Source organism: Myxine glutinosa, chromosome 10 (genome assembly GCF_964187855.1).
Source record: "Myxine glutinosa chromosome 10, kmMyxGlut1.1, whole genome shotgun sequence".
Taxonomy (NCBI): domain Eukaryota; kingdom Metazoa; phylum Chordata; class Myxini; order Myxiniformes; family Myxinidae; genus Myxine; species Myxine glutinosa.
In genome coordinates this window covers 49,047,119-49,075,041 of record NC_136270.1, presented here as the reverse complement: position 1 = coordinate 49,075,041, position 27,923 = coordinate 49,047,119, and the positions used below count along the sequence as shown (strand labels likewise).

The 27,923-nt window shown below is 43.7% G+C and overlaps 1 protein-coding gene across 2 annotated transcripts in view; it reads left to right on the top strand.

Moving 5' to 3' along the window:
- The window catches only part of LOC137434520 (guanine nucleotide-binding protein G(olf) subunit alpha-like), a 152,409-nt gene extending 128,063 nt beyond the window's left edge, over positions 1-24,346 (top strand). For both annotated transcript variants that reach the window (XM_068127623.2, XM_068127624.2), the window contains 3 exons: positions 13,736-13,866; positions 15,786-15,853; positions 24,200-24,346. In XM_068127623.2, coding sequence (XP_067983724.1) covers positions 13,736-13,866; positions 15,786-15,853; positions 24,200-24,346 — 346 coding nt within the window. The remainder of the gene's footprint in view (positions 1-13,735; positions 13,867-15,785; positions 15,854-24,199) is intronic.
- The last annotated feature ends 3,577 nt before the right edge of the window (positions 24,347-27,923 follow it).

Genomic DNA, 27,923 nt, shown 5'->3' with positions numbered 1-27,923 from the left:
GTCTTGAGAACGGAGAGATATTGTTTCCTGGCTCTCCTGAGGGTGGACACACACTTGTTTCGGGCTTTGTGAAAGGAAATGAGATTTCCTTCCGTTGGATTTGCTTTCCAGGAGACGAAGGCAAGTTGTTTCTGGGCAACAGCCTCACCACAAGATTCCGTGTACCATGGACGGGAGGAAGGGTATGACAACTGAAGACGAGATGGGATAAATCTGTGCATGAGAGAGAGCAATTTACTTTGGAAGAATTCCCAGGATGAGTTGATGTCAGAGGTGGTAGAGATGGGAGACCAGTCCAGATGATTGATGGCTGCTTGAAGACCGTGCCAGTTGGCCTGAGTGAAATGCCAGACTCGTCGACGCTGAGCAGGCTCCCTGAGGATGGTCAGAGAGATGTCCACTTTAACAAGGACATGATCAGATGATCCGATCGGAGCAGAAGAAGAGCAGCAGACATTTTCAGGGAAGTTAGTCATAACCAAGTCCAGAAGAGAAGATGTTCCGTTGACTGAGATCCGGGTCGGGAAATTGACAGATTGTGTCAGTCCCAGTGAGTCGCAGAAGTCCTTTGCTGAGGAGCCATGGCTGGTGAGAGAGGTACCCACACCCAGCCAACTGGCATGATGACAGTTGAAATCACCACATATGAGGAAGAGAGAGTTGGGATGAGTAGATAGAAGTTGGTCCATATCATCAGACAGCGAGATGTAGATGGAGTCATCACTGTTTGGTGGACGGTACAACACACATATGAACAAGAGGTGGGAGCGAAGGGGAAGCCGTAGCCAGAGGTATTCCTGGGGGTGAGGTGGAGAGAGTGCAGTGCAGGGCGAGTGAGGAAGAGAGTTTTTGATAAAGATAGCAACCCCGCCTCCAGGACGAGGCTCAGGTCTATCATACCGGAGGAGGGAGTAGCCCGGGAGAGATACTATGGAATCAGAGACATCATAAAGGAGGAAAGTTTCTGTTAAGCAGATCACGTCTGGTTTGACAGAAGCAACCTGTATGGAGAGATCAGTTAAGTTTGAACGAAGGCCCCGGATGTTTGAGGTCCATACCGTTAATGAAGAGGAAGGGGGAGCATCAGATACAGAACAGGGGGGAGGAGGGGTGGGGTAAGATGTGGAAGAGGTGGAAGAGGTAGGGAGAGCTGTTGAAGGTGTGTCAGAGATTTCAGAATAGCTCGGAGAAAGGGAAGGATGGGGCGGACAAAAGGTTTGATGGTGATTGGGTGAGCCACTATGAGGTGTTATTTGAGGAGGGGGAAGAGCGAGGCAGAAGGTTGGGGGAGATGGAGGTGAGAGTTTGAAGGGGGAAGAAGCGGGGAGGACGCTTTGAGGAGGGGGAGTGAGAGGGGGGAAATTGAGAAGCAATGAGGGTGGGGAGATTTGAAGGGGAGGGGTGAGGGGGGAGTTTGGGAGGGAAGGGACAAGGGGAGGGATTTGAAAGGGATGGGATATGGGGGAGATTTGGAGGGGAGGGGTGAGGCAGGAGTCTAGGAGGGGAGGGGCGAGGGGGCGTCTTGGCGGGGAGGGGTGAGGGGGTAGTTTAGGAGGGAGGGGGCAAGGGGGGAGATTTGAAAGGGATGGGTGATGGGGAAGATTTGGAGGGGAGGGGTGATGGGGAAGATTTGGAGGGGAGGGGTTATGGGGAAGATTTGGAGGGGAGGGGTGAGATTGGATTTTTGAAAGTGTACGATTTATGGGAAACGAACATTTATTGCAAAATGAGTTTCTTGTGACCTTCGAGTTAAAAATACGTTTAAGGACGCTGGATGGAGGATGGAGTGCAGGAGAGTTTAGGGAATGTAGAAAAAAGGCACTATAGGAGATGGATATTTTTTTTGGGATGAATTGATTTGGTGAGCAAGTCGAAAGCAGCCTTTTAAAGAAGAAGAAGAAAAAGGTGTTATAAAATATGACGGAATACATAACTTGAGGGGAAAGTGTAAACATTGAAGGTTAATGAGTGAAAACTATCTGGGGAAATGGGGGAGAAACACGTGGTCGAAGAACGAACGAACGAATAAGAATGAATAAACGAATGAGAACAGAGAAGGAAATGTTGTTGTTGTTGTTGTATTTTTTTTTTTTTTTTTTTTTTTTTTTTTTGAGTTGAGATTTACACAAGGAAGTAGGCTATGGGTGAAAAGCCTGGGAATACAGAGAACGAAAGTTATTGGATCACAAACGACGGACCACTGAGAGAAAAACAAAGCCTCAAGGTTGTACAGTGCACACTGTACAAGGCCTCAAGACACGACACGGCAAACAGACGATCAATTTATGAAAGATAAACACCGAGAAACAACCAAAGTTGCACACAATAACTTCACACACCGAAAGATAAATACAGTTTCGACAAAATACAATTGTGAACAGACTTAACTTCGAAAAACGTGGAGACCGTGTGGAGCTTTGAAAATCCCTGCCGCCGTCTCCAAGATCTCGCGAGATCTCCTTGATCTGAATAGAATTTTTCTGAATAGAAAAAATTGAGACATGGCTCAGTGTAAAGAACTCTCCATGGGGAATAAAATATGTTAATGATGACGTCATCGGTCACGTGGTTCGGCCACCATATTTGTCCTAAATGGCATATAAAAAAGTAAATTCCAGCAAGTCCTCGGTCTCTGACCGATTTTTCATCCGTCTGTTTGTCTGTTCGCAGTACTACGTCTAGACCATTGCACGTAGAATCGCCAGACTTTACACACATATTTGTCTTGCCCTGGAATAGACTGTGCCCAATTTTTAACTCTCTAGGCCCAAGGCCTCCATTATGACATCATAATTCGATTATTCGACAAGTACAAAACTTCATTAAATCAGATGCATTTTCTTGAGCGCCATGTCGGCATAAACTGGTGGAGAAAAAAAATAATGATGACGTCATCGGTCACGTGGTTCGGCCGCCATCTTGGAAAAACCAAAAACATTTTGCACCTCCATATCTCCGAAAGTGCTGAATAGAAAAAATTGAGACATGGCTCATTGTAAAGAACGCTCCATGGGGAATAAAATATTTTAATGATGATGTCATAGGTGTCTCCATTATGACGTCATAATTCGACAAGTACAAAACTTCATCCGATTAAGATGAAATTTCTTGAGCATAATCTAGGAATAAATTAGTTCAGAAAAAAAAAAAAATGACGTCATCGGTCACGTGGTTCGGCCGTCATATTTGTCCAAAATGGCCGATAAAAAAGTACATTCCGGCAAGTCCTCGGTCTCTGACCGATTTTTCATCTGTCTGTCTGTCTGTCTGTTTGCAGTACTACGTCTACACCGTTGCACATAGAATCGCCAAACTTTACACACATATTTGTCTTGCCCTGAAATAGACTGTGCCCAATTGATGACATCATCGGTCACGTGGTTCGGCCGCCATCTTGGAAAAACCGAAAAACTTTGCACCTCTATTATATCTCCAAAAGTGCTGAATATAAAAAATTGAGACATGGCTCATTGTAACGAACTCTCCATGTTGAATAACATCTGTTAATGATGAAGTCATTGGTGCCTCTATTATGAGGTCATAATTCAACAAGTACAAAACTTCATCCGATTAAGATGAAATTTCTTGAGCATAATCTAGGAATAAATTAGTTCAGAAAAAAATAATAATGACGTCATCGGTCACGTGGTTCGGCCGTCATATTTGTCCAAAATGGCCGATAAAAAAGTACATTCCGGCAAGTCCTCGGTCTCTGACCGATTTTTCATCTGTTTGTCTGTTTGTCACCGGCCTGCAGCTCACAATTCTAAACTGATCGTCACGAAACTTTACCAAGTTGTATAGGTCGTCCCAATTGAGAAGCCTATTGTTTTTGGGGTCAAAAGGTCAAAAGGTCAACATAGGCCAAAGATCACCAACTTTGCCAAATTTATAAAATCCTCAATTTTCATCCGATTGACTTGAAATTTGAAGAGCAATTGCATATCTGGTCACTGAATTCAACCACCAAGTATATTTGAGGTCAACCTCGGCCAAAAGGTCAACATTGGCCAAATTTCTAAAAGCCTCAATTTTCATCCGATTGATGTGAAATTTGAAGAGGACTTGCATATCTCGTCACTGAATTCAACCACCAAGTAAATTTGAGGTCAACATAGGCCAAATTTCTAAAATCCTCAATTTTCATCCGATTGACTTGAAATTTGAAGAGAACTTGCATACCTGGTCACTGAATTGAACCACTAAGTATTTTTGAGGTCAACATCGGCCAAAAGGTCAACACAGGCCAAAAGTTCAACATAGGCCAAATTTCTAAAATCCTCAATTTTCATCCAATTGACTTGAAATTTCAAGATGACTTGCATATCTGGTCACTGAAGTCAACCACAAATTATATTTTAGGTGAACATAGGCCAAAAGGTCAACATAGGCCGCATTTCTAAAATCACCAATTTCCATTTGATTGACTTGAAATTCGAAGAGGATTTATATATATGGTCACTGAATTCAACCACCAACTATTTTTGAGGTCAACTTAGGCCAAAAGGTCAACATAGGCCAAGTTTTTAAAATCCTCAATTTTCATCCGATTGACTTGAAAATTGAACAGCATTTGCACATTGAGTCACTAAATAGGGAAACTCACTATTTTTGAGGTCAAAAGGTCAAAGGTCAACTCAAGGTCAACCTAATCATCATTTTTCATCTGAAAAATCGTCACTTTTCTTCCTGTTGACCTGAGCTTTGATCAAGATTGTCAATTTTAATCTTGATGAAATGGACAATTTGCTGTATTAATGGAATTTTTTTTCTTGGGGGTGGGGGGCGGATTTTTCAAGTATCATGCTCCACATGACGTCTTCTTGTGTTGTATGTTTGTGTGTGTTTGAGTTTGAGTAGTTTTTACAAGTTTGTAAGTGTGATTGTGAGTGTTGGATTTTGTATGTTTGTGTGTGTAGGAGTTTGTGCGTGCAGTTTTTATGTTTGTCAGTGTTATTGTTTGTGAGTGTAAGCATTTGTAAGTTTGTGTGTGTCAGTGTTTTGTTTGTGAGTGTAGGATTTTGTATGTGTGTGTATAGGAGTTTGTGAGTGCAGGTTTTACATGTGTGTCAGTGTGATTGTTTGTGAGTGTAAGCATTTGTAAGTTTGTGTGTGTCAGTGTTTTGTTTGTGAGTGTAGGATTTTGTATGTTTGTGTGTGTAGGAGTTTGTGAATGTAGTTTTTTAGCTCACCTGGAACGAAGTTCAGGGGAGCTTATGCAATGGCGCGTCATCCGTCAGTCAGTCAGTCAGTCAGTCAGTCAGTCAGTCCGTCCGTCCGTAAACATTTGCAACTTCTTCTCCGAAACCGCTGAAGGGAATGCGACCAAATATTGCACAAATGATATTTGTTATGTTGTGACTAAAGTTTGTTCACAGCATTAAAAAGATCGCGGTCTCAGGGGTCTACTGGTGGTCAAAGTAGATCCTGGTTTGAACCCCCAAAATAGGGAATTTGCTTTTTCCTCTGCAACTACACAAGCTATTTCGATGAAACTTGACCATAACCTTCATCGCCTGTGATGTACCAAAGTTTTTGTTCACGGAATTAAAAAAAAGTCTGCCCCTTTGGGGATCTACAGGGGGATGGGAGGGTTGCCCCCCAAAATAGGTATTTGTTTTCTTCTCAGAAACTACATCATCAATTCTCATGAAACTTCACCACAACCTTCATTGTCCATGATGTACCAATGCTTGTTCAAGGCATTGAAAAATTGGGGGCTGAGGAAATACAGGGGTGGGAGTGGGGGGGGGGGGGGGGTGTGGGGGGTAGGATTCCGCCCAAGATAGGTAATGTTTGGTTTGTTTGTTTAAGGTCTTATGATTATGTTAGTATGATTGTACATGCTGCCCTATCTTCTAGCAAGCATAGAAATTGGTTTAAATACCCTTAGTCGGTGCAGTCTACTGTGACCATGTGAGCACCAGGGGTATTGCCCCGATGTTTATGTTTGTCAATGTTATTGTTTGTGAGTGTAAGCATTTGTAAGTTAGTGTGTCAGTGTTTTGTTTGAGTGTGGGATTTTGTATGTTTGTGTGTGTAGGAGTTTGTGAGTGCAATTTTATGTTTGGCAGTGTGATTGTGAGTGCAAGCATTTGTAAGTTTGTGTGTGTCAGTGTTTTGTTTGTGATTGTAGGATTTTGTATGTTTGTGTGTGTAGGAGTTTGTCAGTGCAGTTTTTATGTTTGTCAGTGTGATTGTTTGTAAGTTCCGGAGTTTGTATAATGTGTGTGATTGCATGTATGCTATGCGAGTGGTGATTTTGTTTGTGCGTGTATAAGTTTGTGAGTGCAGGTTTTACATGTTTGTCAGTGTGATTGTTTGTAAGTTTAGGTGTTTAGGTGTTTAGGGTTGTTTGTAAGTTTAATACAAAACCACCTTTAGAGGCCAGTTTTTCCCCACAGAGCAGGGGTTGGCCTTTTTCGGGCACCGTGGTCCCCCTTTTAAAGCAATGTTTTATGGCCAGATGCCCTTCCTGCCACCAACCCTGTTAGTTGCCTCTTGCTGCACACAGGGAATTACCAGTGAACTTGTACTCAATTTGCCGACCTCAGAAGGATGACAGGCTGAGTCAACTCCCCTGGCATTAATTCAGCGATCGACCGGGATTCAAACCCAGGATCCTAGGATCCCAAGCCGGCACCCTAACCGCGAAGCCAACACCAGGCTGGGGTTGCATGTATGCTATGCGAGCGGTGATTTTGTTCGCGAGTGTATTTATTACATATGGAGTTGTGATTGGATTACTCTTCTGTGGTATAGGCATCTGAGTGAGAGACCAGAGCTTGAGCTGCCAAGGATGTGCAGGAATCAATGGACTACTTAAAAGTTACCGGTAGGGGTTCAAGTGTGGTATTTCCGTGCCACCCGTTGCCCCTCGAGCCCCCGATTAGCAGGAGCAGCTTTAAACAGGGCACTGCAGGAATTCTGGAGGCTGTCAAGGTTGCCTGCAGAGAAAGGGGTCAAAATAAAGCCGATTGTGCACTGTGTAACCTACTATATAATATAAGTACACTCATTGCTCTGCATTCTGTACAAATGTGCCTGCTCTGTTCTTCTATTAATGCCTGCTGGGGCAGTGTGAAGTTGGCAGCTTCCTAAGGCTCTTTATCCCAAAACGAGCACATTACAGTGATGTTGTAATTATTACAGATAAATCAAGAGTCAGAAGAAAAACAATTAATTTGTTATTGACAATGTGATGTAACATGAGGGTTAAAATAATCCGAATCATATTATTATTGGATTAAAAATGGCACAAAGACTAGTGAAATAAACGTCATATGTGGCTCTTGGATATAAATAAGTTGTTATTGCCAAATGGAATACCGGTGATCAGCTCTTCGAGCTACCATTGAGTTTATTTAATGTTTTTTTAAATTCCTCCCCAACCCTCCCAAATTGAAACTTTTTAATTCTTCCTGAAAATAATGATTCTTCTGATTTTATTCGTTTTTTCCTACAATGTCTAAGGTGTTTGTATATAAATCACATACATGACAAAGATAATAAAAACTAGAGCAAGGTCGATGACACGCCATCACAAATCCGCACGATTAACACCAGAAGCAAAATTGAAAGATGCCAAATGACATTTGTATTATCTGGTTTATATTTGGGCATGACCTGATCTAGACCTCACTAAATACAGCAATTCACAAGGGTTTGTTGGTCAGTTGGTTTGCCATGCCATGTGTAAATACTAAATATGTATGAATAAGAGTTTTCTGGTAATATAAGCCAAATGATGAAACATGTTTTGGGGGTATCGGAAAGATTAAAAACAGGATTGGGAGCTAAATTGAGAAAAAATTCTGTAAACTAACGGAAGAAAAGAGCACAGGAAAGAAAAGGGATATAGTAGCGGAGCTGTGTTGTTGTTGTTGTTGTTGTTGTTGTTGTCTTTGTTGTTGTTGGATAACCCCGAACAGTTCTCTTGAACAAGTCCGCGCCACTGAAACAGCTGATTGAGCTCCAAGAAGTGACCAAGAGATCCGCCACATCAAGGATGGTGTACCCCCGCCTTCACAAAGTCAGGGCCATGAGAGAGAGAGAGAGAGAGAGAGAGAGATACACAGAGAGAGAGAGAGAGAGAGAGAGATACACAGAGAGAGAGAGAGAGAGAGAGAGAGAGAGAGAGAGAGAGAGAGAGAGAGAGAGACAGAGGGAGAGAGAGAGAGAGAGAGCGAGAGAGAAAAAAAAAGAGAGAGAGAGACAGAGAGAGAGAGAGAAAAAAAGAGAGAGAGAGAGAAAAGAGAGAGAGCAAGAGAGAAAAGAGAGAGAGAGAGAGAGAGAGAGAGAGAGAGAGAGAGAGAGAGAGAGAACGAACGAAAGAAAGAAAGAAAGAAAGAAAGAGAAAATAAAAGAAAAGAAAAGAGAAGAGAGAGAGAGAGAGAGAGAAAAGAGAGAGAAGAGAGAGAGAGAGAAGAGAGCAGAAGAGAGAGAAAGAGAGAGAAAGGAAATGGCCAGTCTATGGGGACTGATCGGCACTCTGACCATGACAGCGCTGCCCTGACGAATCTGGACAGCAGGGAAGAATAGGAAATATTTGGCCCCCGACTGGCGTTGGGGGGGGGGGGGGGGGGTACAACCACCACGAAGAAGCATCCATCATAGCCGTAATAGCGGAGTTGAGAAGGAAAGGAGAAAAAGGTTAAAGCGTATGGAAGGAGAAGGGAAGGGTTTGTCACTTGAATACCTATTGACTGAAAACATTTCAGCTTTTCATTTTTCCTTTTTCGTAAAAATTTCTAAAACAAAATAAAATACATATTCACATTATTACGAGGTATATTGTGTGGATCAGTGAAAAAAAATCTGAGTTCAATCCATTTTTAAATTCAGGCTGTAACACAACAAAATGTGAAACAAGTCGAGGGGTGTGAATACTTTCTGAAGACACTGTATATGTATGTACAGGCTGTTTCATGAGCCTTAGACACCTAAACCCCTAAGTCTCTAAACATGTAATGGTTGAAAGTTTAACTGTTGATTGGTTTCATTCATTCATATATCAGCTGCCATATCAAGCTGCTGATTTGCATCATTCCAGCTTCATGGTGAATTAACTGATGCATGCAGTACCACCACCACCTCCATAGGACATAGGTCAGGGATTTATAATTTGGCTATGGCACCAGTCGGCCTACACAATAAGCTGCTCTTTTTTTTTTTTTAAAGAAACCCAGGAATCTAACATCCACAAGCAATTGCTTGGGTTGGATTGTTTAGCATTCTCGGCCAGACCGATGGCTCATGATGTTCAGAATGAATGAATAAATGAATGATCGTTTTAAGGCCATTTTCCCCGCTAGAGCGGGGGTTAGCCTTGCGGGCCCCATGACAATCATGGTTCCCTGTTTGAGGCAATGTTTTATGGTCCGGATGCCCTTCCTGACGCCAACCCTTGGTCACGCTCTTACGATGCGCAGGGATACGGTGTACCTATTCTAATCCGGGGTACACACCTGGATCATTCATCCCAGCAAGCTGGTACTCAATTTGCCGACCTCGGAAGGATGACAGGCTGAGTCAATCCCCCTGGCGTTAATTCAGCGATCGACCGGGATTCGAACCCAGGATGTTCAGAACTCAGGTTCAAATCCTAGATAACTATATTATTTGCCCCTTGGTCTACTAACGCCTTTGTAATCCACATTAATTACTTCCTCCTGCATCTGATTTATGTAAAGGCTCTACTTACTATGAGCATTGGGTCATTGTAAAAACAAGAAAATGCCAGCAGGTGGGAAAGCACACTCATTAACGTAACGCCATTTTGTGAAGGATCGATCAGGATGACAATAAATAGCAAAGTTGGTAATTAAATCTAGATTTGACATCTCGATGGTGATTCTGCTACTTCTGACCTCTCTTGTCTTCCATATTGTCCATTAGTGTGGATTTTTATTTTTGTCTATCTCACCTTAGTTTAGGCAGTAGCCTGGTGTTGGCTTAGCGGTTAGGGTGCTGGCTTGGGATCCTAGGATCCTGGGTTTGAATCCCGGTCGATCGCTGAATTAACATTATGTGGGTTGACTCAGCCTGTCATCCTTCCGAGGTCGGCAAATTGAGTATCAGTTCACTGGTAATTCCCTGTGTGTCACAAGAGGTGACTTTTATTATTATTATTTTTTGTATACTGAATCGAGGCTCGTGAAAGAGCTGACATTTACTTCACAAACAAATCAACCAGACAAACAAAATATATAAAAAGAGGGAGCGGAAGACAAGAGAAGGGGAAGCACACAAACACTTGAGAGCACACAACATTTAAGAGCAGGGAGTTGTGTGGGAGGGAGAGGGCTTGGGGGGAGGAGGCATGGGAAGGGGGGCGGGGAAGGGGGGGGGGGGGGGTGGGAGAAGTATAAAACACAAGGACACCAAGGACTTCCAGGACAGAAGTTGGTATTTCAAAAAAGTGGAATTGGGGTGAAATTAGCGGGGATAGAAAAGATCAAGGTTTTGGATGGGGTAAGATAAGAGATGGTGGTGAACAGCTGTTTTAAAGACCTGGAGGGTGGAGTGGGATTGAAGAGAGTGAGGGATTTGTTCCAGAGGCGGGAGAAAAGAGGAATGAAGGAGTGAAGGTGAGCAGAGAGTCTTGATTTTGGCAGTTTAACCATAAGAGGGTTGCAGGCAGATCTTGTGCGACCTGAGGAATATTTGCGGGACAGAGCCTAGAGAGAGAGCTGGGGGGGCAAGGCCAGAGAGGAGTCGGTAGAAGACGGAAAGACCACCAACCTGCCTGTGGTGAGTGAGTGAGAGGCCCTTGGAGTTAGCTTCATCGCGGGAGATTCCAATGATTCTGAATGCTTTGGTTTCAACAGCGTGAAGACGAGCTAGGTGTGAGGCAGGAGCACCAGCCCAGAGGGGAGAGCAGTATTCCATTGAGCTGCGGATGAAAGCCTTGTTTGTGGTGAGGAGCTCAGGTGTGCCAAGGAAGGACTTCGCACGACGGAGGATGCCCAGTCGCCGACTGGCTTTGGAGGCCAGATTTGAAATGTGGTTTTCCCAGGAAAGATCATGGCAGATAGTGAGACCCAAAAGCTTGAGTGACAGAACTTCTTGGAGAGGATTATTCAGAAAGTGTATGGGAGGGTTGTCTAGTCGGTCTTTTCGGTGATACATCGTAAGAGTGTGAGATTTGTCAGGATTGAAAGACATGTTCCACTTGTTTGCCCATTCTGTGATTTTGTCCAGGTCTGCAGAGAGTGAGGAGGCTGCAGACTGCCAATCTGAGGGATGAAGAATGGAGTGACAGAGAGTAGAGTCATCAGCAAAGAGATAGAGAGGATTTTCAAGAGAGTCAGAGAGATCATTGATGAAGACCAGAAAAAGCATAGGGCCCAGAACACTGCCTTGGGGAACTCCAGCCTGAACAGGAAGAGGAGATGAGAGAACCCCATTCAAGGCCACACGTTGACTATTACTAGAGAGGAAGTCCGCCAGCCATGCATGGAGATTTCTATGGATACCAAAAGAGGAGAGTTTGGTGAGCAGAGCGGGGTGCCAGACCGTATCGAAGGCACGTGATATGTCAAGGGAGACAGCACTAATTTCCTGTTTGGCATTGAGGACCTCCACCCATTGTTGAGAAAGCAGAAGCAGCATGTCCAGAGTAGAGTGACCAGGTCTGAAACCAAATTGATGATCAGAGATCAAGCCATTGGAGAAGTGGAAAGATTTCATATCTGAAGCAATGATGGATTCCATGACTTTGCTGATAATTGGGAGAAGGCTGATTGGTCTGTAGTTGCTGGGATCTGTTATTGCACCTTTTTGTGCAAAGCGGTGATGTGGGCAGATTTCCAAGCAGATGGCAGATGACCTTGAGCAAAAGAGAGGGTGAAGAGAACAGAGAGAGGGATTGAAAGAGTGGAAGAACAGGATTTTAGGACCCGTGGGCTGATGCCGTCAGGTCCAGTTGCAGAATCAGAGTCGAGGGTTGACAGAAACTTTTCCACCTTGTCAGGAGGAAAGGACACAGAGTCCAGGAGCAGCTGGGTACGACTGGGTACGGTGGGTACAGAGAGGGATGGGTTTGGGACACAAGATTTAGAGGCAAACACAGAGTTGAGGCATTCAGCTTTTTCACGTGCGGAGTCAGCCGTGTGGCCGTTTGAGGTGAGGGAGGGGATGGAGGGGGAACAAACACCAGAAACAGATTTGACCACACACCACCAGGATTTGGAAGAGGGAGACAGATAAGAGAGTTCTGTCCTGAGAACAGAGAGATATTGTTTCCTGGCTCTCCTGAGGGTGGACACACACTTGTTTCGGGCTTTGTGAAAGGAAATGAGATTTCCTTCCGTTGGATTTGCTTTCCAGGAGACGAAAGCAAGTTGTTTCTGGGCAACAGCCTCACCACAAGATTCCGTGTACCATGGACAGGAGGAAGGGTATGACAACTGAAGACGAGATGGGATAAATCTGTGCATGAGAGAGAGCAATTTACTTTGGAAGAATTCCCAGGATGAGTTGATGTCAGAGGCGGTAGAGATGGGAGACCAGTCCAGATGATTGATGGCTGCTTGAAGACCGTGCCAGTTGGCCTGAGTGAAATGCCAGACTCGTCGACGCTGAGGAGGCTCTCTGAGAATGGTCAGAGAGATGTCCACTTTGACAAGCACATGATCAGATGAGCCGATTGGAGCAGAAGAAGAGCAGCAGACATTTTCAGGGAAGTTAGTCATAACCAAGTCCAGAAGAGAAGATGCTCCGTTGACTGAGATCCGGGTTGGGAAATTGACAGATTGTGTCAGCCCCAGTGAGTCACAGAAGTCCTTTGCTGAAGAGCCATGGCTGGTGAGAGTGGTACCCACACCCAGCCATCTGGCATGGTGACAATTGAAATCACCACATATGAGGAAGAGAGAGTTGGGATGGGTAGATAGAAGTTGGTCCATATTATCAGACAGCGAGATGTAGATGGAGTCATCACTGTTTGGTGGATGGTACAACACACATATGAACAAAAGGTGGGAGCGAAGGGGAAGCCGTAGCCAAAGGTATTCCTGGGGGTGAGGTGGAGAGAGGGCAGTGCAGGGCGAGTGAGGAAGAGATTTTTTTTATAAAGATAGCAATGTTAGATAGCAATAAATAGCAATAATAGCAATAATAGCTAACTTTATTGTTAGATAGCAATAAAGATAGCAATCCCCATAAGGACTAACAGGGTTGGTGGCAGGAAGAGCATCTGGCCATAAAACGTTGCTTCAAAAAGAGGACCCTGGTGCCCAAAAAAGTCCAAACCCTGCTCTGCGGGGAGAAATGGCCTTAAAAGGCGGTTCTTCACCTTACTTTAGGGATTTTAAATCCCCCATGCAAGAGTAGACTTCAGGCTTAGGGAAATTCCCTGGTAAGATTTAAGGATATTTTTGGAGTGAGTTAACCACATTGTCTCAGTGATATCTCTTCCTGGTCGGAAGTTGTCTCAGTGGCCCCATAAGGGTTTATTTAACTAAGATTTTCATGCGGATTTTTAAAATGGTGATTTTATGTTTTTGATGGTTAACTAGTAAAGAAAATTTTCAGACCATAAATGCCGACATAATTGTTTCCCCGAACCCAGTGATGTTCACAAACCTATACCAAGCTCCTTTTTAACTGGAGTGTTAAAGATAACAAATTCATTGCATTCATATAGGTAGTAACACTGCATCACATTTAAGTAACTTCTGCTTCGTGCTGAGTTATGCAAGTTCTGTGTGTGGTCTGTCATTGGTCGGTGCAGATGGTTGAAAACGATCTCGGTCATCCTTTTTTTGAATAAACAAGACATGCTGGAGGACAAGATTCTTGCTGGGAAGTTCTTGATTGAAGACTATTTCCCAGAGTACGCCAACTACGCAATACCTGTAGATGGTGGGTGGCACATGCCCGACTGTACTACGGATCTTCATGTTGGAATTAAAATTCTTAACAACAAACAAGACAGCGCACTCACCTACACAACAGAACAGTACAACTTGAAGATGAAGAACACTCTTTTACACCACACTTTCTCCACTCACAAGACCCTTTTGTAACCAGGCATCAAAAAATAAACAATTTGGGTATTTAAAAATGAAGATCCAAAAACGAAGGCCCCACCAACTAGTGTAGGTGCCCAGCAGTAGTATGGGTAGTGAGTGATCTTCATCTGGGAGTGTGCTCGCAATGTGTGCCAGGTTTCAATTATTCTCTAAAGAGGGAGGTGGGACATCACATGGCTCATCACCTTTTCATCACAAGGCAATGATAAAAACGATGTGATGTCTCACCATTTGCATATTGCAGTCATGTGATCCCTTCCACCACCTGCACACCTGCACACCTGCACAGGGGGACCTGCACACCCAATACCAGCATAGTCTCAGATGAAGATCACTTGGTGGTCAAAACGTTAGATATGACCCTTGACTCCTGGGTGGCTGCACTCAGTGGTGGTGCCTTCATTTTAAAAATACGGATCTTCCCAATTTTGAATTGTTTTGTACACGTGTTTCTTCAGAAATCGCTATGGGCCGAATTTACGAAAAGCACTTAGTGACCGTCTTGCTAACACATGCCTTAACCCTTATATACGTAGTGACAAAAACATTGATGTATGTGCACAGCTAATCGCCCGTATAAGTAGCAATTTATGAAGAGAGATATAAACAGCTGATTAATCTGTGAGACAGCACCCATATCTCCAACGTCCAATTGAAATGAACCACCTTTCGAGGCTATTTTTCCCCACAGAGCAGGGGTTGGCCTTTTTCGGGCACCGTGGTCCCCTTTTTGAAACAATGTTTTATGGCCCTTCCTGCCGCCAACCCTGTTGGTCACCTCTTGCGACACACAGGGAATTATCAGTGAATTGGTACTCAATTTGCCGACCTCGGAAGGATGACAGGCTGAGTTAACCCCCCTGGTGTTAATTCAGCGATCAACCGGGATTCGAACCCAGGATCCATAGGATCCCAAGCCGGCACCCTAACCACTAAGCCAACACCAGGCCTTCAATATCCAATTGAAATGATGCACTTATATCGAATCACACCGCTATGGACAGTTGTTGGAGGGGATTCAGCGGATTGCTCCTCATCGTACGTTGATCCATGTCATGTTGCACTAGATTCAGCAAACAATGAAATGATTCCTTCGAAAGTCAGTAACTCTGGATAAATATGATATTGTCATACTTCTCCAGAGGATTGCATCTATCCTCAAGTATTCTCAATGCACGTCAGTCGGCGAACTGCCCTATCACTATCCTCTTCTGCCTCCTATTGAGATCATTCAATAACTCCTAACACATCAATATTCACCACCCAATGTAAACTGCCAATTATAAGCCATGCATTGCTTGCTTCAAGGCCTTAACACACACTCTTAAACATGCCCTCACAGACATGTGACTGTTTCTTTGTTATTTAAACGCTTGTGATTAGGTTTCAATCCGCATTAGATAATCACTCTTCGGTGAATGGCGACTAACTTTGAACAGGTGATCATTGCACGATTAGCGATTCTACACGCATCTAACTCTTCAATGCCTTTCGTAAATTCGGCCCTAAAAGTTTGGTAAAACAACCAGTCTATACAGGAAATGAAAGAGAAGATAACAGCATCAAATAGTGACCTTAATTCCACAGTAGCCCTAAGGCTAACACCATCATTTCACCTTTAAAGGCTGTCAACATCATTGCATTGCAGTCTGTTTGTAATTCTGAAAGTGATCACAGCCTGATTCCACAAACTCAATGTGCAATGTGTTTTTTTTTAATATTGCTGATACCCTATACTCTTACTACCAGCTCCCACACCGCAAGGAGAAGACCCGCGGGTGTCTCGTGCCAAGTTCTTCATCCGGGATGAGTTTTTGGTAAGTATTGTCCTGTCACCAGTGGTTTAGACCACTGGGTGATGGATAACCGAGACAGTTTTACTCCCGAGGCGGCACCCCGAAAAATGGCAGGATCTTTGTCGCGCGGAATGAAGGGAGGTGAAGCGTTAACCTGAACGGAACACACCGGTTTATTCCGAAACCACAAACAAGTAAACGACAGTAAGTTCAACAAATAATTTAATGAGAATAAATGCAGGACGGAAATGTCAAAATTAATGTTGAGGTAAATAAAATTCCTATCTGATGTACTTCCACACACAGACTCAAAACAGACAAGGGGACAGATGAAAGAAAATAAAATCCCTTTGTGGTTTTCCGGCACTCAGCTTTGGCCTCAAGTGGTCATTTTCGAGTAGAGTGGTGGTGACGAGGCTCAGGAAGCACACAAGATGGCGACCGCCGACGAAAAGCCCACGTGTCGAAGGCGCCCAGAGCTGTGAGGCAAGCAGTGAAGACCGCCCTCTTTCAGGTTCCACTGCCTGGGCGAGCACAATGCAGCCTCCAGCTCCCCCGGAGAGTACCACAGGCGAAACCTCTTTATAAATGCTGCCAATGCAACAAAAGCTCAAATGCCAACATTGCTGCCAACAAAAGCTGCCAACGCAACGCAACAAAAGCTCCCTCCAAAAGCACGCATACTTAATTCAGCACCAAAATGGCCAACTTCTTGTCGGACCCAGCAGAAGAAGAGCACTCCTCTTCCTCCCGAGCGAGAACCAATCGCGTCCCTTGGGGCATGTCCTGCCGGCCTTCTTCTCCGCCGACTGATCCTCCGCCTCTACTGGGCGGGGCCTTTTGCCAATAGTGTTCATGTGGGTGGGGCTTAGTTGTGGTGAGTGTTCATAGGGTCGGCGTTGGTTGTAAATGTTGTTTAATGGGGTTTTCATGGCCGGCCGTGGTAAATGTAGAACGTTAGGGAAAATCACCGAGGGAAAAATCACATACTGGGAAAAACTAACCTTAATCCCTAACTAATTATCACTGCTTCACCCCTCATGTGAAGACACATAAACAATCTTAAGCTACAGTTTTCCTACTTAAGTACATCGAGATTTCTCATACATGTCCACGTCCACGGGCAATGCTATAATTATACAGTCCTACCTTTACTATGGGATTCTTTCAACTACCCCCATAAAGGTAACAGTATTGTGTTACGGATTCGTCACTTCCATTGTGGTGGTTTGCATCCACTGTAAATATTTCTGATTCCATGTACTATTATTGTTTTCAAAAGGTTTATTGTCCATGAACTGTTTTCAAAAGGTAAAAAAGTTAATGTTAAAAGAAACAGGAAACCGGATCGGGAACCAGACGACGAAGAGGAAGAAGAGGGAGAAAAAGGGCGGAGCGAGTGAGTCGGACAAGAAGGAGCCGAGCTACTTGCGGTCTGGAGCGAACGTTGGCGAGCAAGAGTCACTAGCGAACTTTCGGGTTTCCGGGAAAGGGATTCCTGCGACAGAGTTGTTATCGCTGTGACCGATCAACCGGCGTGTCAGGTTTTTGGCGGTGGATTCCGAGGAGAATAATCGCCGGGCCGTTACATCTCAAGAATGGGTCGTCGGGCATTTTGACTCGCACAGGACTTGTGCTTCGCTCACGGTTTCGTCTCTTTTCGACCATTTTCACTGCATTCAGACGTCGATCTGGGGTGTGTGTGTGACGTGGCTTTTTGAAGGTTAATTCGTCCATACCCGAGGGTGTGATCTCTCAGTCGCCTGGAGGGTGCCTTTGGATTTCCCAGTCGCCTTGAGGGTGCCTGTGCCCCGCGTTGGCAGCGGGACTGTTCTTGCCATCCGAACGGTATTCTGGTCTCGATGGGACATCGTTCTGGCGATCGCTGTAGCACATCAACTTTGGCTTGGAGCCGGGAATAAGAGACATTGGGAATGTTCTTGGTTCACTCACTTGGAGCGCAGTGAGTTATATATTACAAAACTGATGGTACCATCATCGGATATTGATTGTACTTTTGATTACTATTATTGTTGTACCGTTATTCTTGTGTGATCTTAATTCAGTATTTGTTTGTGAGTAACAATTGGGGTGGCTTCTCCATTGATCTTTGACATACAGAATAACACATTTTTCTGCCGCGACTCCTCTCGGGGCTCGGAGGTACGCCGTGACCAGGGGGTCGGGGAGGAGCACGTAACAGAAATTGGGGGCTCGTCCGGGATTAAATTCCCTGATAACACTCGTCCGGGATAGAATTCCCTAACATTCCCCAAATTCTCAAATTTGGAATTATTTTCTAACCTTCCCAAATGTTTCAAAAAAATTTGAAAATTTTTGTATGAAGGTTAACAGGTGTTAACTGATAGTCACCATGGTGTTTGACGCAGAACAGTTTGCGGCGTCCCCTAATGAGGCACAGTTCCAAGCATTAAAAAAATCGGAACTCTTGATATTGGCCAGACATTTTAACTTGGAGGTCCGAGTTAAGATGAAGAAAGCAGCGATGCAGACATTGGTGGTAGAATCTCTGGTGGGACAAGGAACATGGACAGAGGTAGCCTTGGATTGGTTACCCGAGGAAAAAGAAAATGTGGAGCTCCGGAAAATGGAGATGCAACTGCAGAGCCAGGAAACGTTAAAAGCAGAGGAAAGGAGAGCTGAAGAAGAAAGAAGAGCAGGGGAAAGAGCAGAGGAAAGGAGAGCTGCAAGTGAACTCGAGGAGAGAAGAGCAGAGGAAAGGAGAACTGAAAGGGAACTCAAAGAAAGAAGAGAAAAGGAAAGAGCAGAGGAGAGGAGAGCCAAAAGGGAGTTAAAGGAACATGACATGGAGTATCAGAAGGAAGTTAAACTCAAGGAGTTGGAATTAATTGGAGAACGGGGAGAGGTAGCATCAATGCCGGCTGGTTCGACAACTAGTCAGAACACCTGGGATGTTGGTAGACATGTGAGGCTGGTTCCGCCCTTCAATGAAAAGGAGGTAGCCAAGTTTTTTTTTACACTTTGAGAAAGTGGCTCAAATGCTAAAATGGCCTGTGAGGTCCTGGACTATGTTAGTGCAAAGTGTTCTGGTGGGTAAAGCTCAAGATATATTTTCGGCTTTACCGATTGACAAATGTACATATTATGAGGAAGTGAAGAAAGCCATTCTCAAAGCCTATGAATTGGTCCCTGAGGCTTACCAGCAAAAATTCCAGAATGCCAGGAAGAGGGAGAGTGAGACCCATGTGGAGTTTGCCAGAATGAAGGAAACCATGTTTGGTCGGTGGTGTGATTCGAAGGGGATTGGGAAAGACTTCGAACTGTTGTGACAATTGATCTTGGTGGAGGAATTCAAACAGTGTGTCCACGAGGACATTAAAGTACATCTGGAAGAAAAGAAGGGACTAGAGTTGTATGAGGCAGCAACCGTGGCAGATGACTATGCCTTGACACACAGGATGGGGTTACACACACCTAACTTCCCGCCTAGAGTTCGCCAGGTGAGTTATGGTACATCCGGTGTGGAGCACGAATATTCATGGGGGCGGCCTCAAGATGACTATTAGGACAAATCTGATACCGCAACTTTTATGGATCAGAAAACTACAGTTCCAAGACAGACTTATCTTCCGGGGGGCTCGAGGCAGACCACGAGTTTTTTCTCCGGGCCTACTTGCACTTTTTGCAAGAAACCTGGACATTTGATGTCCCAATGTTATGCCCTGGAAAGGAAAAATCAGGAGCGGAGTCAGACTAGTACAACTCTGAATGCATTGGCAAATGCGAGAAATCGTCCTTGGAGGACAGTGCCTTGTGAAGGTTCCCATGCCAAAGTTTCGGCATCACAGAACGACCTTATTCAGGAGGGTTACAAACCTTTTATTTCAGAGGGGTTTGTGTCACTGGATGGAGACTTGACTAACCAGAGACCTGGTAGGGTATTGAGGGACCCAGGAGCACATCAATCTTTGATGCTTGAGGGCATTTTGCCATTGTCAGAGAAGACGGCAACTGGTGTTAGTGTTCTTTTACAGGGGGTTGGTGGCTGTGTTAAAGCCCCACTTCATGTCATCCATATGAAGTCAGATTTGGTGTCAGGACTGGTCACCGTAGGGTTACAAGCCACTCTACCTGTAGAGGGAATATCTTTTGTTATCGGGAATGATTTGGCCGGTGGTCAAGTTTCTCGTAACCCGATGTTTGTTGAAAAGCCTGGTATGAAAAATAACACTGCACAGGTAGAGCAGGAGATTCTGGGTATCTTTCCATCCTGTACCGCGACTCGTGCTATGGGTAGGAAGCGCTCTGAAGAGAAGGGGAAGGTACTGACGTCACGCTTTGCACAGACATTTCTTGTCAGGTACCCTGAAACTAAGTGTCAGCACACACAAGTCAGGGATGGAGGCAATATTGGCAAGCTCTTTGTAGGTGGACTGAACTTCAACACAAGGGAAGATGTTCTAGACTCTGTCTTCGGCAAATATGGACCGCTCTTGGAAGTGCTGCTGATAAAAGATATGGAGACGCAATAGTCAAGAGGGTTTGGCTTTTTCACGTTTGAAAACACAAAGGACGCCAAAGCTGCAGAAAAGGATTTGAATGGCAAGGATTTGGATGGTCGGACCATAACAGTAGAGAAGGCAGGCCATAGTCGTTGGGGGAGCTCCAGCGGAGGAAAACGTGGAGGTAGTTTCAGGGGTGGCTATGGCTCCTGGGGTGGAAGTAGTAGTTTTGGTGGTGGCTGCAGTCGATATTACTATGGAGGCTCCCAGAGTTACAGCAGCTCCCGAAGGGATGATTATCAGGGTAGTGGCCGAGAAGGAGACCGCTGTTCACGTGACTACAGCGACAAGCGGTCTAGCCGTGATTATTATGAAAGTTAGGAAGAGCTGAAGCACTGAATGCTGCGGAGCAGCCGAGCCAAGATTCCTACACGGATTAACCGTGAACTCCACGTTCCTAAAGGCGTCCATGTAGTGAATACTTCCAGGCCTCACCACCCAACCACCATGAAACCTGGGTCTCAGCTCGGCCTCCCTAAAAAAGTGCTTTAGATTTGCGTGACTTTGGATTTTTGATCACAACCCCTTAACCTTCATTCAAAAAATGAAAAATAAAAACCAGAGGTTGATGAGATGGAGTTTGGCTTTGCAGGAGTTTGGCTTGGTAATTGAGCATGTAAAGGGCAGGGATAATGTCGTTGCTGATGCTTTGTCCAGAGTGAACTAACTTTGGAAATCTCTGTAGGTTGTTTGAAGTTTTGTTGCTTTATTTTTGGGCAATATTGAGTATCGTTGCTCACGGGAATTGATGATTTGGGGTGTGAGTTTACTTTTGTTTGTTGGGAGAGTTTTGCCTACAAAGAAAGTTTTCACTATGTTCAAACTTTCTTTCTTGAGGGGGGGAAGTGTTACGGATTCGTCACTTCCGTTGTGGTAGTTTGCATCCACTGTAAATATTTCTGATTCCTTGTACTATTATTGTTTTCAAAAGGTTTATTGTCCATGAACTGTTTTCAAAAGGTAAAAAAGTTAATGTTAAAAGAAACAGGAAACCGGATCGGGAACCGGACGACGAAGAGGAAGAAGAGGGAGAAAAATGGCGGAGCGAGTGAGACGGACAAGAAGGAGCTGAGCTACTTGCAGTCTGGAGCGAACGTCGGCGAGCAAGAGTCACTCGCGAACTTTCGGGTTTCCGGGAAAGGGATTCCTGCGACAGAATTGTCATGGCTGTGACCGATCAACCGGCATGTCAGGTTTTTGGCAGTGGATTCCGAGGAGAATTATCGCCGGGCCGTTACATCTCAAGAACGGGTCGTCAGCCATTTTGACTCATGCAGGACTTGTGCTTCGCTCACTGTTTCGTCTCTTTTCGCCCATTTTCACTGCATTCAGACGTCGATCTGGGGCATCTGTGTGACGCGGCTTTTTGAAGGTTAATTCGTCCATACCCGAGGGTGTGATCTCTCGGTCGCCTGGAGGGGCTGTTGGATTTCCCAGTCGCCTTGAGGGCGCCTGTGCCCCGCGTTTGCAGCGGGACTGTTCTTTCCATCCGAACGGGATTCTGGTCTCGATGGGACATCGTTCTGGCGATCGCTGGAGCACATCAACTTTGGCTTGGAGCCAGGAATAAGAGACATTGGGAATGTTCTTGGTTCACTCACTTGGAGCGAAGTGAGTTATATATTACAAAACTGATGGTACCATCATCGGATATTGATTGTACTTTTGATTACTGTTATTCTTGTGTGATCTTAATACAGTATTTGTTTGTGAGTAACAATTGGGGTGGCTTCTCCATTGATCTTTGACATACAGAATAACACATTTTTCTGCCGTGACTCCTCTCGGGACTGGGAGGTACGCCGTGACCAGGGGGTCGGGGAGGAGCACGTAACAATTGTTATGAATTTGGGTAGTGATATATAGAGCAGAATAGATCTGAGTAGGTAACATGCTTCGGGATGTCGCGGTAAGGAACACTACCTGTAATAAGTTCATGTGTAGGCGTTTTGTCGGGTAAGATGTATAATTGTGAATCCACCAGGAGGTTCGAGTGATACGTAGTGCTCCTCCCCGACCCCCTGGAGTGATAAGGATTAAGGAGTAGCGCCCTTGTATGTCTCACCTGGTTAGCCAAACCTCTGTCCATTTTGGCACTGCACACCACTTAGACACTTCGTTAGGATCCCTTAGTACAACACTAACAATGCCCTCCCCCCTGACATGACTTAGGAAGAAATCAGGACAGAACACCGTCACATGGCCGCCACCATTTACACCTCCGACAGGCCTATCCACCTCGCATAGCACGTGCTATAACACCATAAACAAGAGCGCGCGGAACTGAGACTCAGTGGGCGTGCGCCTAGGCGAGCCGGCGAGTTGGTGGAGGCTCTGATTGGTTGGCGGCGCGCCAGGGCTGACGTGACGAAGAAGATCGATATTAACGAGGGCCAAGCGCCATTTTCGGGCAGTTCGTTTGAGGTGTGCACGAGTGGAGTTGGAGTTTGTTTGAGGTGCGCACGGGCAGAGTTGGCAGTTGATCCAGAGCAGTTGCTGAACGTCATTGCAGTTCGCTGGAGGAGATCAGTTGAGCCATAGGGAGTTGCTGAATGCCAGTTGCCGAACGCCATTGCGCAGTCGAGTCGATACGAGGAGTTGTTTTAAGCAGCCCGGTCGAGTCGTTCAGAGATCCCGACCTGAGTTGGGCTGAGGTGTAGCCTGAGTGGAGCTCACTGTCCTGCTGTGGGACCTCGTGGTGCTTGGAGCGGTGCTGGTGCTTGGAGCGGTGCTCGGTGCTTTGGAGTTTGGTGCACGGACCTCGTGTGCAGTGGCGAGGGCATTGGCTCGGGCCTAGCGGGGCGTGCGAGGCGGACGGAGGATTCCTCCACGCCGGAGTTTGGAGCCGCGTTGGACGGACAAGACAACGAGACCAGATAAGACCGAGCTCCGCGGTTACATGATACATGACGTGTTATTTTCGTATTTCATATCCCCTCGTCTTGTATTCAATATCTGGTGTGCAGGATCCCGATTTAGAATATTTCATTACCGGCACGTGCTTTTCCTGTCCTTGCTTTTTCCTGAATAAACCCTTGTATTATTTCTGTATATACCTGAACGCAGTTTTCCGGGTGGTTGATTTTAATAGCTAAGGCTGTGGTGGCTCTCGCCGCCTCCCTTCATCCCGCGCGCTTGGGGTAGCTTTTGGTTTTGGAATCCGCCATTGAGTTTTCGCCTTTGGAGTAAAGCCTTCGCGATCGGCATCCGCAACTCTGGTGTTAATCGGAGTTGCGCGACAGTATTATGAGAGAGTATCACCAAGGCATTTACTTGTGGAAGAGCTTTGTAATGAATTTGAGCTACTCTTTTGGGGAGAGGGGTGCAGGGTATTTGTAAGAAACATTAAATAAGTAAAAAATTGTTGTTGATAAGGTGGTGTACAAGAAAGGAAAGAAAAACAATTTAAGTTACTACTATAATATTGGTGAATGTGGTAACGAATCAATGGCTGAGGTGATTGAACAGAGAAAGGTAACTGAGTAAGAGAATGGCCAGGGTATCAGGTGGTAACAACCAATAACAAAGCAGAGGTGATTGGACTAAAGAAATACTCTTAGCTCTTACACGAGCCTCGATCTTGTATACAAAAAAATAAAGAAATAGAGAACACTAAAAATTGTGAAAATCTGGGCTTACAGTAAGGGTGTTTAAAAAAGAAAAGTTTGGGAGAATTATTGATCCGGTCGGGTTGAGAAAAAGAAATGGAGACGACAGGGTGGTTAGGGTTGATGATTGTGATGTTTGGTGAGGTTATACTAAATCTAACATGGCAAAGAATTCAAGATGGGCAGTTGTATCACTGCCATGTTACTTCCGACAGAGAATCAGCACAGCAAGCGGAAGCGGGAAGCATCATTGCTACCCACACTTCACTTGCGCCGTGGATACGGAGAACATTCGTCGGGTGTTTCAGGATTGTCGTGATATCATCCAGAGAATGCACCTTCGTCAGTACGAGCTTCTTTGAAACCGCTTACCAATCCATACCTTGCTGCATCACACCTTTGTCTTATACACCATCAATCTTCACCTAATTATTGACTTTTGACCCAAACTCTGACCTTTGTGGACCCCATTATTTTGTATACCCCTGAACATAGTCATATTTGTCTTTCTTTCTCTCTATCGGACTCTGGGCATCTTGGTTTAACATCAAATGTAAACATTAACCTTGTATATGACAAAACACAGCTGATGATTTTTTATATCCACAGGGAAATATGATTGGTGTCTCAACCACGTATACAGAGAATGTCATCATGACATCTGGTGGAGGTCAGGTTGATTAGAGGGCAATGCACAACTTGAAACCTTAAACCGTTAATGTTGTCGAGAACATTTGCAACGCCAACAATGCTATCATGTGCATCCAATAAGATATGGTACTTCACATTCAACGTTTCAACAAGTCCCTTTTCAGTACTACAAACAGTAATTGCTCCAACACAATGCTTGTGGACCTCATGCTCAATTGATTCCAATCCCTTGGCAAGCTAGTTGGGCTAAGTAAGCCATGGTTCCACCACCCACAACGCAGGTGTATTCTTTGGCTCGTACAACACATCGCATCATGTTACATTCACAACTTTAATTGTACATGGATCTGAAATTAATTTACTTACGGAACCCAATGAGACAATGATAATCATGTTATGACGTCACTAGCTGTTATCTGCACCGCATCGTTAACAAAAACTACATTCGTTTAATATTTTAGATGGCCTATCCCTGACTTGACGAGTCTCAAAAACAAAAAACATTGAGATAACTCACACTTGTCTTCGATCATTTGTTTATTTTATTCAGGAATATGACAAGGATATACTGTACTGTACAAGGAATTTACAGTGAGTGGGAGGCTATTTGGCCCATCATGCCTGTATCATCATGCCATAATGCTGGAATTCCCACACCGTATACAGTGCTAGTTGTATACAGATAACTTAAAAAAAGAAGGAAAAAGTTATTTCAACAAGATAATGGTACAGAGTGGTCCACACTTTTGAAAGCTGAGATCTTTAAAATCCGCAGCATAAATGCAGACGAGATATATATATATTTAGAAAAGATTCATGAAATTTAAACAATTTTATTTATGTAAGACTTGACTCATTGTTAGCCAACAGGCACATAAATGGAATGGTTATTTACTTACAAATACTTTACATGACTTGCTGGCCTTTTGCACGATTTAACATCTATGATTGATAAGATAAGGATCTATATCGGAAAGGATACATTAGAACATTAGATAAAAGGGAATGAAACATAAACAGAATGAACAATGAGCCGACTCGGGAGATGATAAGCTAGCTGACAGGGAGGCTTATGGCCAGGGTCAACCTAAGTTAATCATTCTTACAGAACATTGGAATATATATATATATATAATAAACAGGAAATAAATTCCTGCGTGGGGCTAGTGTGAAAAAATTCTGACTCAACCCGGGACTCAAACCCAGGAACCTCCTCACTTATGCGGTGACAGCCCACTGAGCTATTGAGTCTCCGGGATATCCTCAGAGATTTCTCACAATAACACTGTGAGCTTTGTAATGGTCGATGTCTCACGTGCCTGCTAGGCAGACCCCGGATGTGAGTGTATGTATGTGTATGTAAATGTGTAAAAGTGCATTGAAGATCAACTCATCTAGCAATTTAATATACAGGAAATAAATTCCTGCGTGGGGCTAGTGTGAAAAATATATCTTACAATTTCCTGATATAATATATATATGTATGTATGTATGTTTATATGTATGTATGTATATATATATATATATATATATATATATATATATATATATATATATATATATATATATATATATATATGTATATATATATATATATATATATATATATATATATATATGTATGTATATATATATATATATATATATATATATATATATATATATATGTATGTATGTATATATATACAGTATATATACAGTATATATATATATATATATATATATATATATATATATATATATATATATAGTATATATATATATATATATATATATATATATATATATATATATATATATATACATACATATATATATATACGTATATATATATATGTATATATATATATATATATATAATATATATATATATATATTTATATATACATACGTATATACATACATACATACATATATATTATTTCAGGAAATTGTTCGAACTTGGATGTAGTAGGAACAGGAGGAATACACAATGAACTTTGACCAATTTGGTCCTTCAAACCTGTGCTACATCAGCACCATGTTAATTCAATCTAGCAGTCTATCAACTTAAATATACTGGAGGGAGGGGGAGGAAGTGGAGTGGATGAGTGGTGATGAGCACAGTCGGGCAAGCACATAATTCACCAGGGTATTTTATACACACACACATATATATATATATATATAATATATAACAAAAAAAAATCATTATTTAGAATTAAAACATATTTATGATATTTTTATTTTGGTTATGGATTGTTTTTTTTGTTTTTTTATGAGGGGGGAGGGGGGTGAACTCGGTTGTAGGGGGAGGAATGAGAAACCACAGACTGCACATTCACCTTTAGATGAGACCCTCTCACAGACATCACAATCATGACAATTATCCAATGACACATCCATACCTGAGCTACCTTCCTACCATTCCTGCCAATATCCACGTACCCCACTATTGCCAATGTTTCTAGATATCTATCTAACTCAAACCTAAACATATCTACTGTTTCTGCTTCCACTATCTTTCCAGGAAGACAATTCCATGCATTTCCTACTCTCGAGTGAAGGACCCCTGCTCTACTACAATCTTAATCCTCCTCTTGTTTACCCTCAAGCTGTGGCCCTGGTTTTGTCATTGCCCATTCTGCTGAAAAATGATTCTGCACTTATGCTACCCTTCATCATCTTAAACATCTGTATCAACCACGTACCCCATCATAATCGCCTCCTTTATCATATATAATGTCCTATCGTATTCATCCGCTCCTTATAGCGTAGTCTAGCTAGGCCCACAATCAATGTACTCACTCTACACTGAACCCTCTCTCTCTCTCTCTGACAGTTTTGTCCTTCCTCAGATGTAATGCCGCCACCTCGTGGCTTTGGCTGCGAGGAAGCACATAATCCAGGGGGGGTATTTGGCTGTCTTGAGCACATTAGGTGTAATGATGAAAGCCGATTGAAGAAGGTAAAATAACTAAGCATTTAGTGATATTTCCTTCCTCACATGTAAGTAAAGCATTGTTTATCAATAGGGAGTGGGGGATGCGTTGTTTAGACATTCAAAAAGTGATAATGTCTTCACTGACAGATTTGCTTATGCCATTGAATCAGGATTCATTAATTGGTCCATGTAGGGTTGCAATAGTCTGTAAAATGTCATTCATGGGAAAATGGAGAAAAAGCACATGATACCGCATTTTCTTAATCAAAATTATTGTTGGAATACAATGGAAGTTAATAGATCTTGAATTATCTCACATCTACTCCCTTCCTCACAAGTTTCCTCTTCCTTGCCCTCTCCAAAAC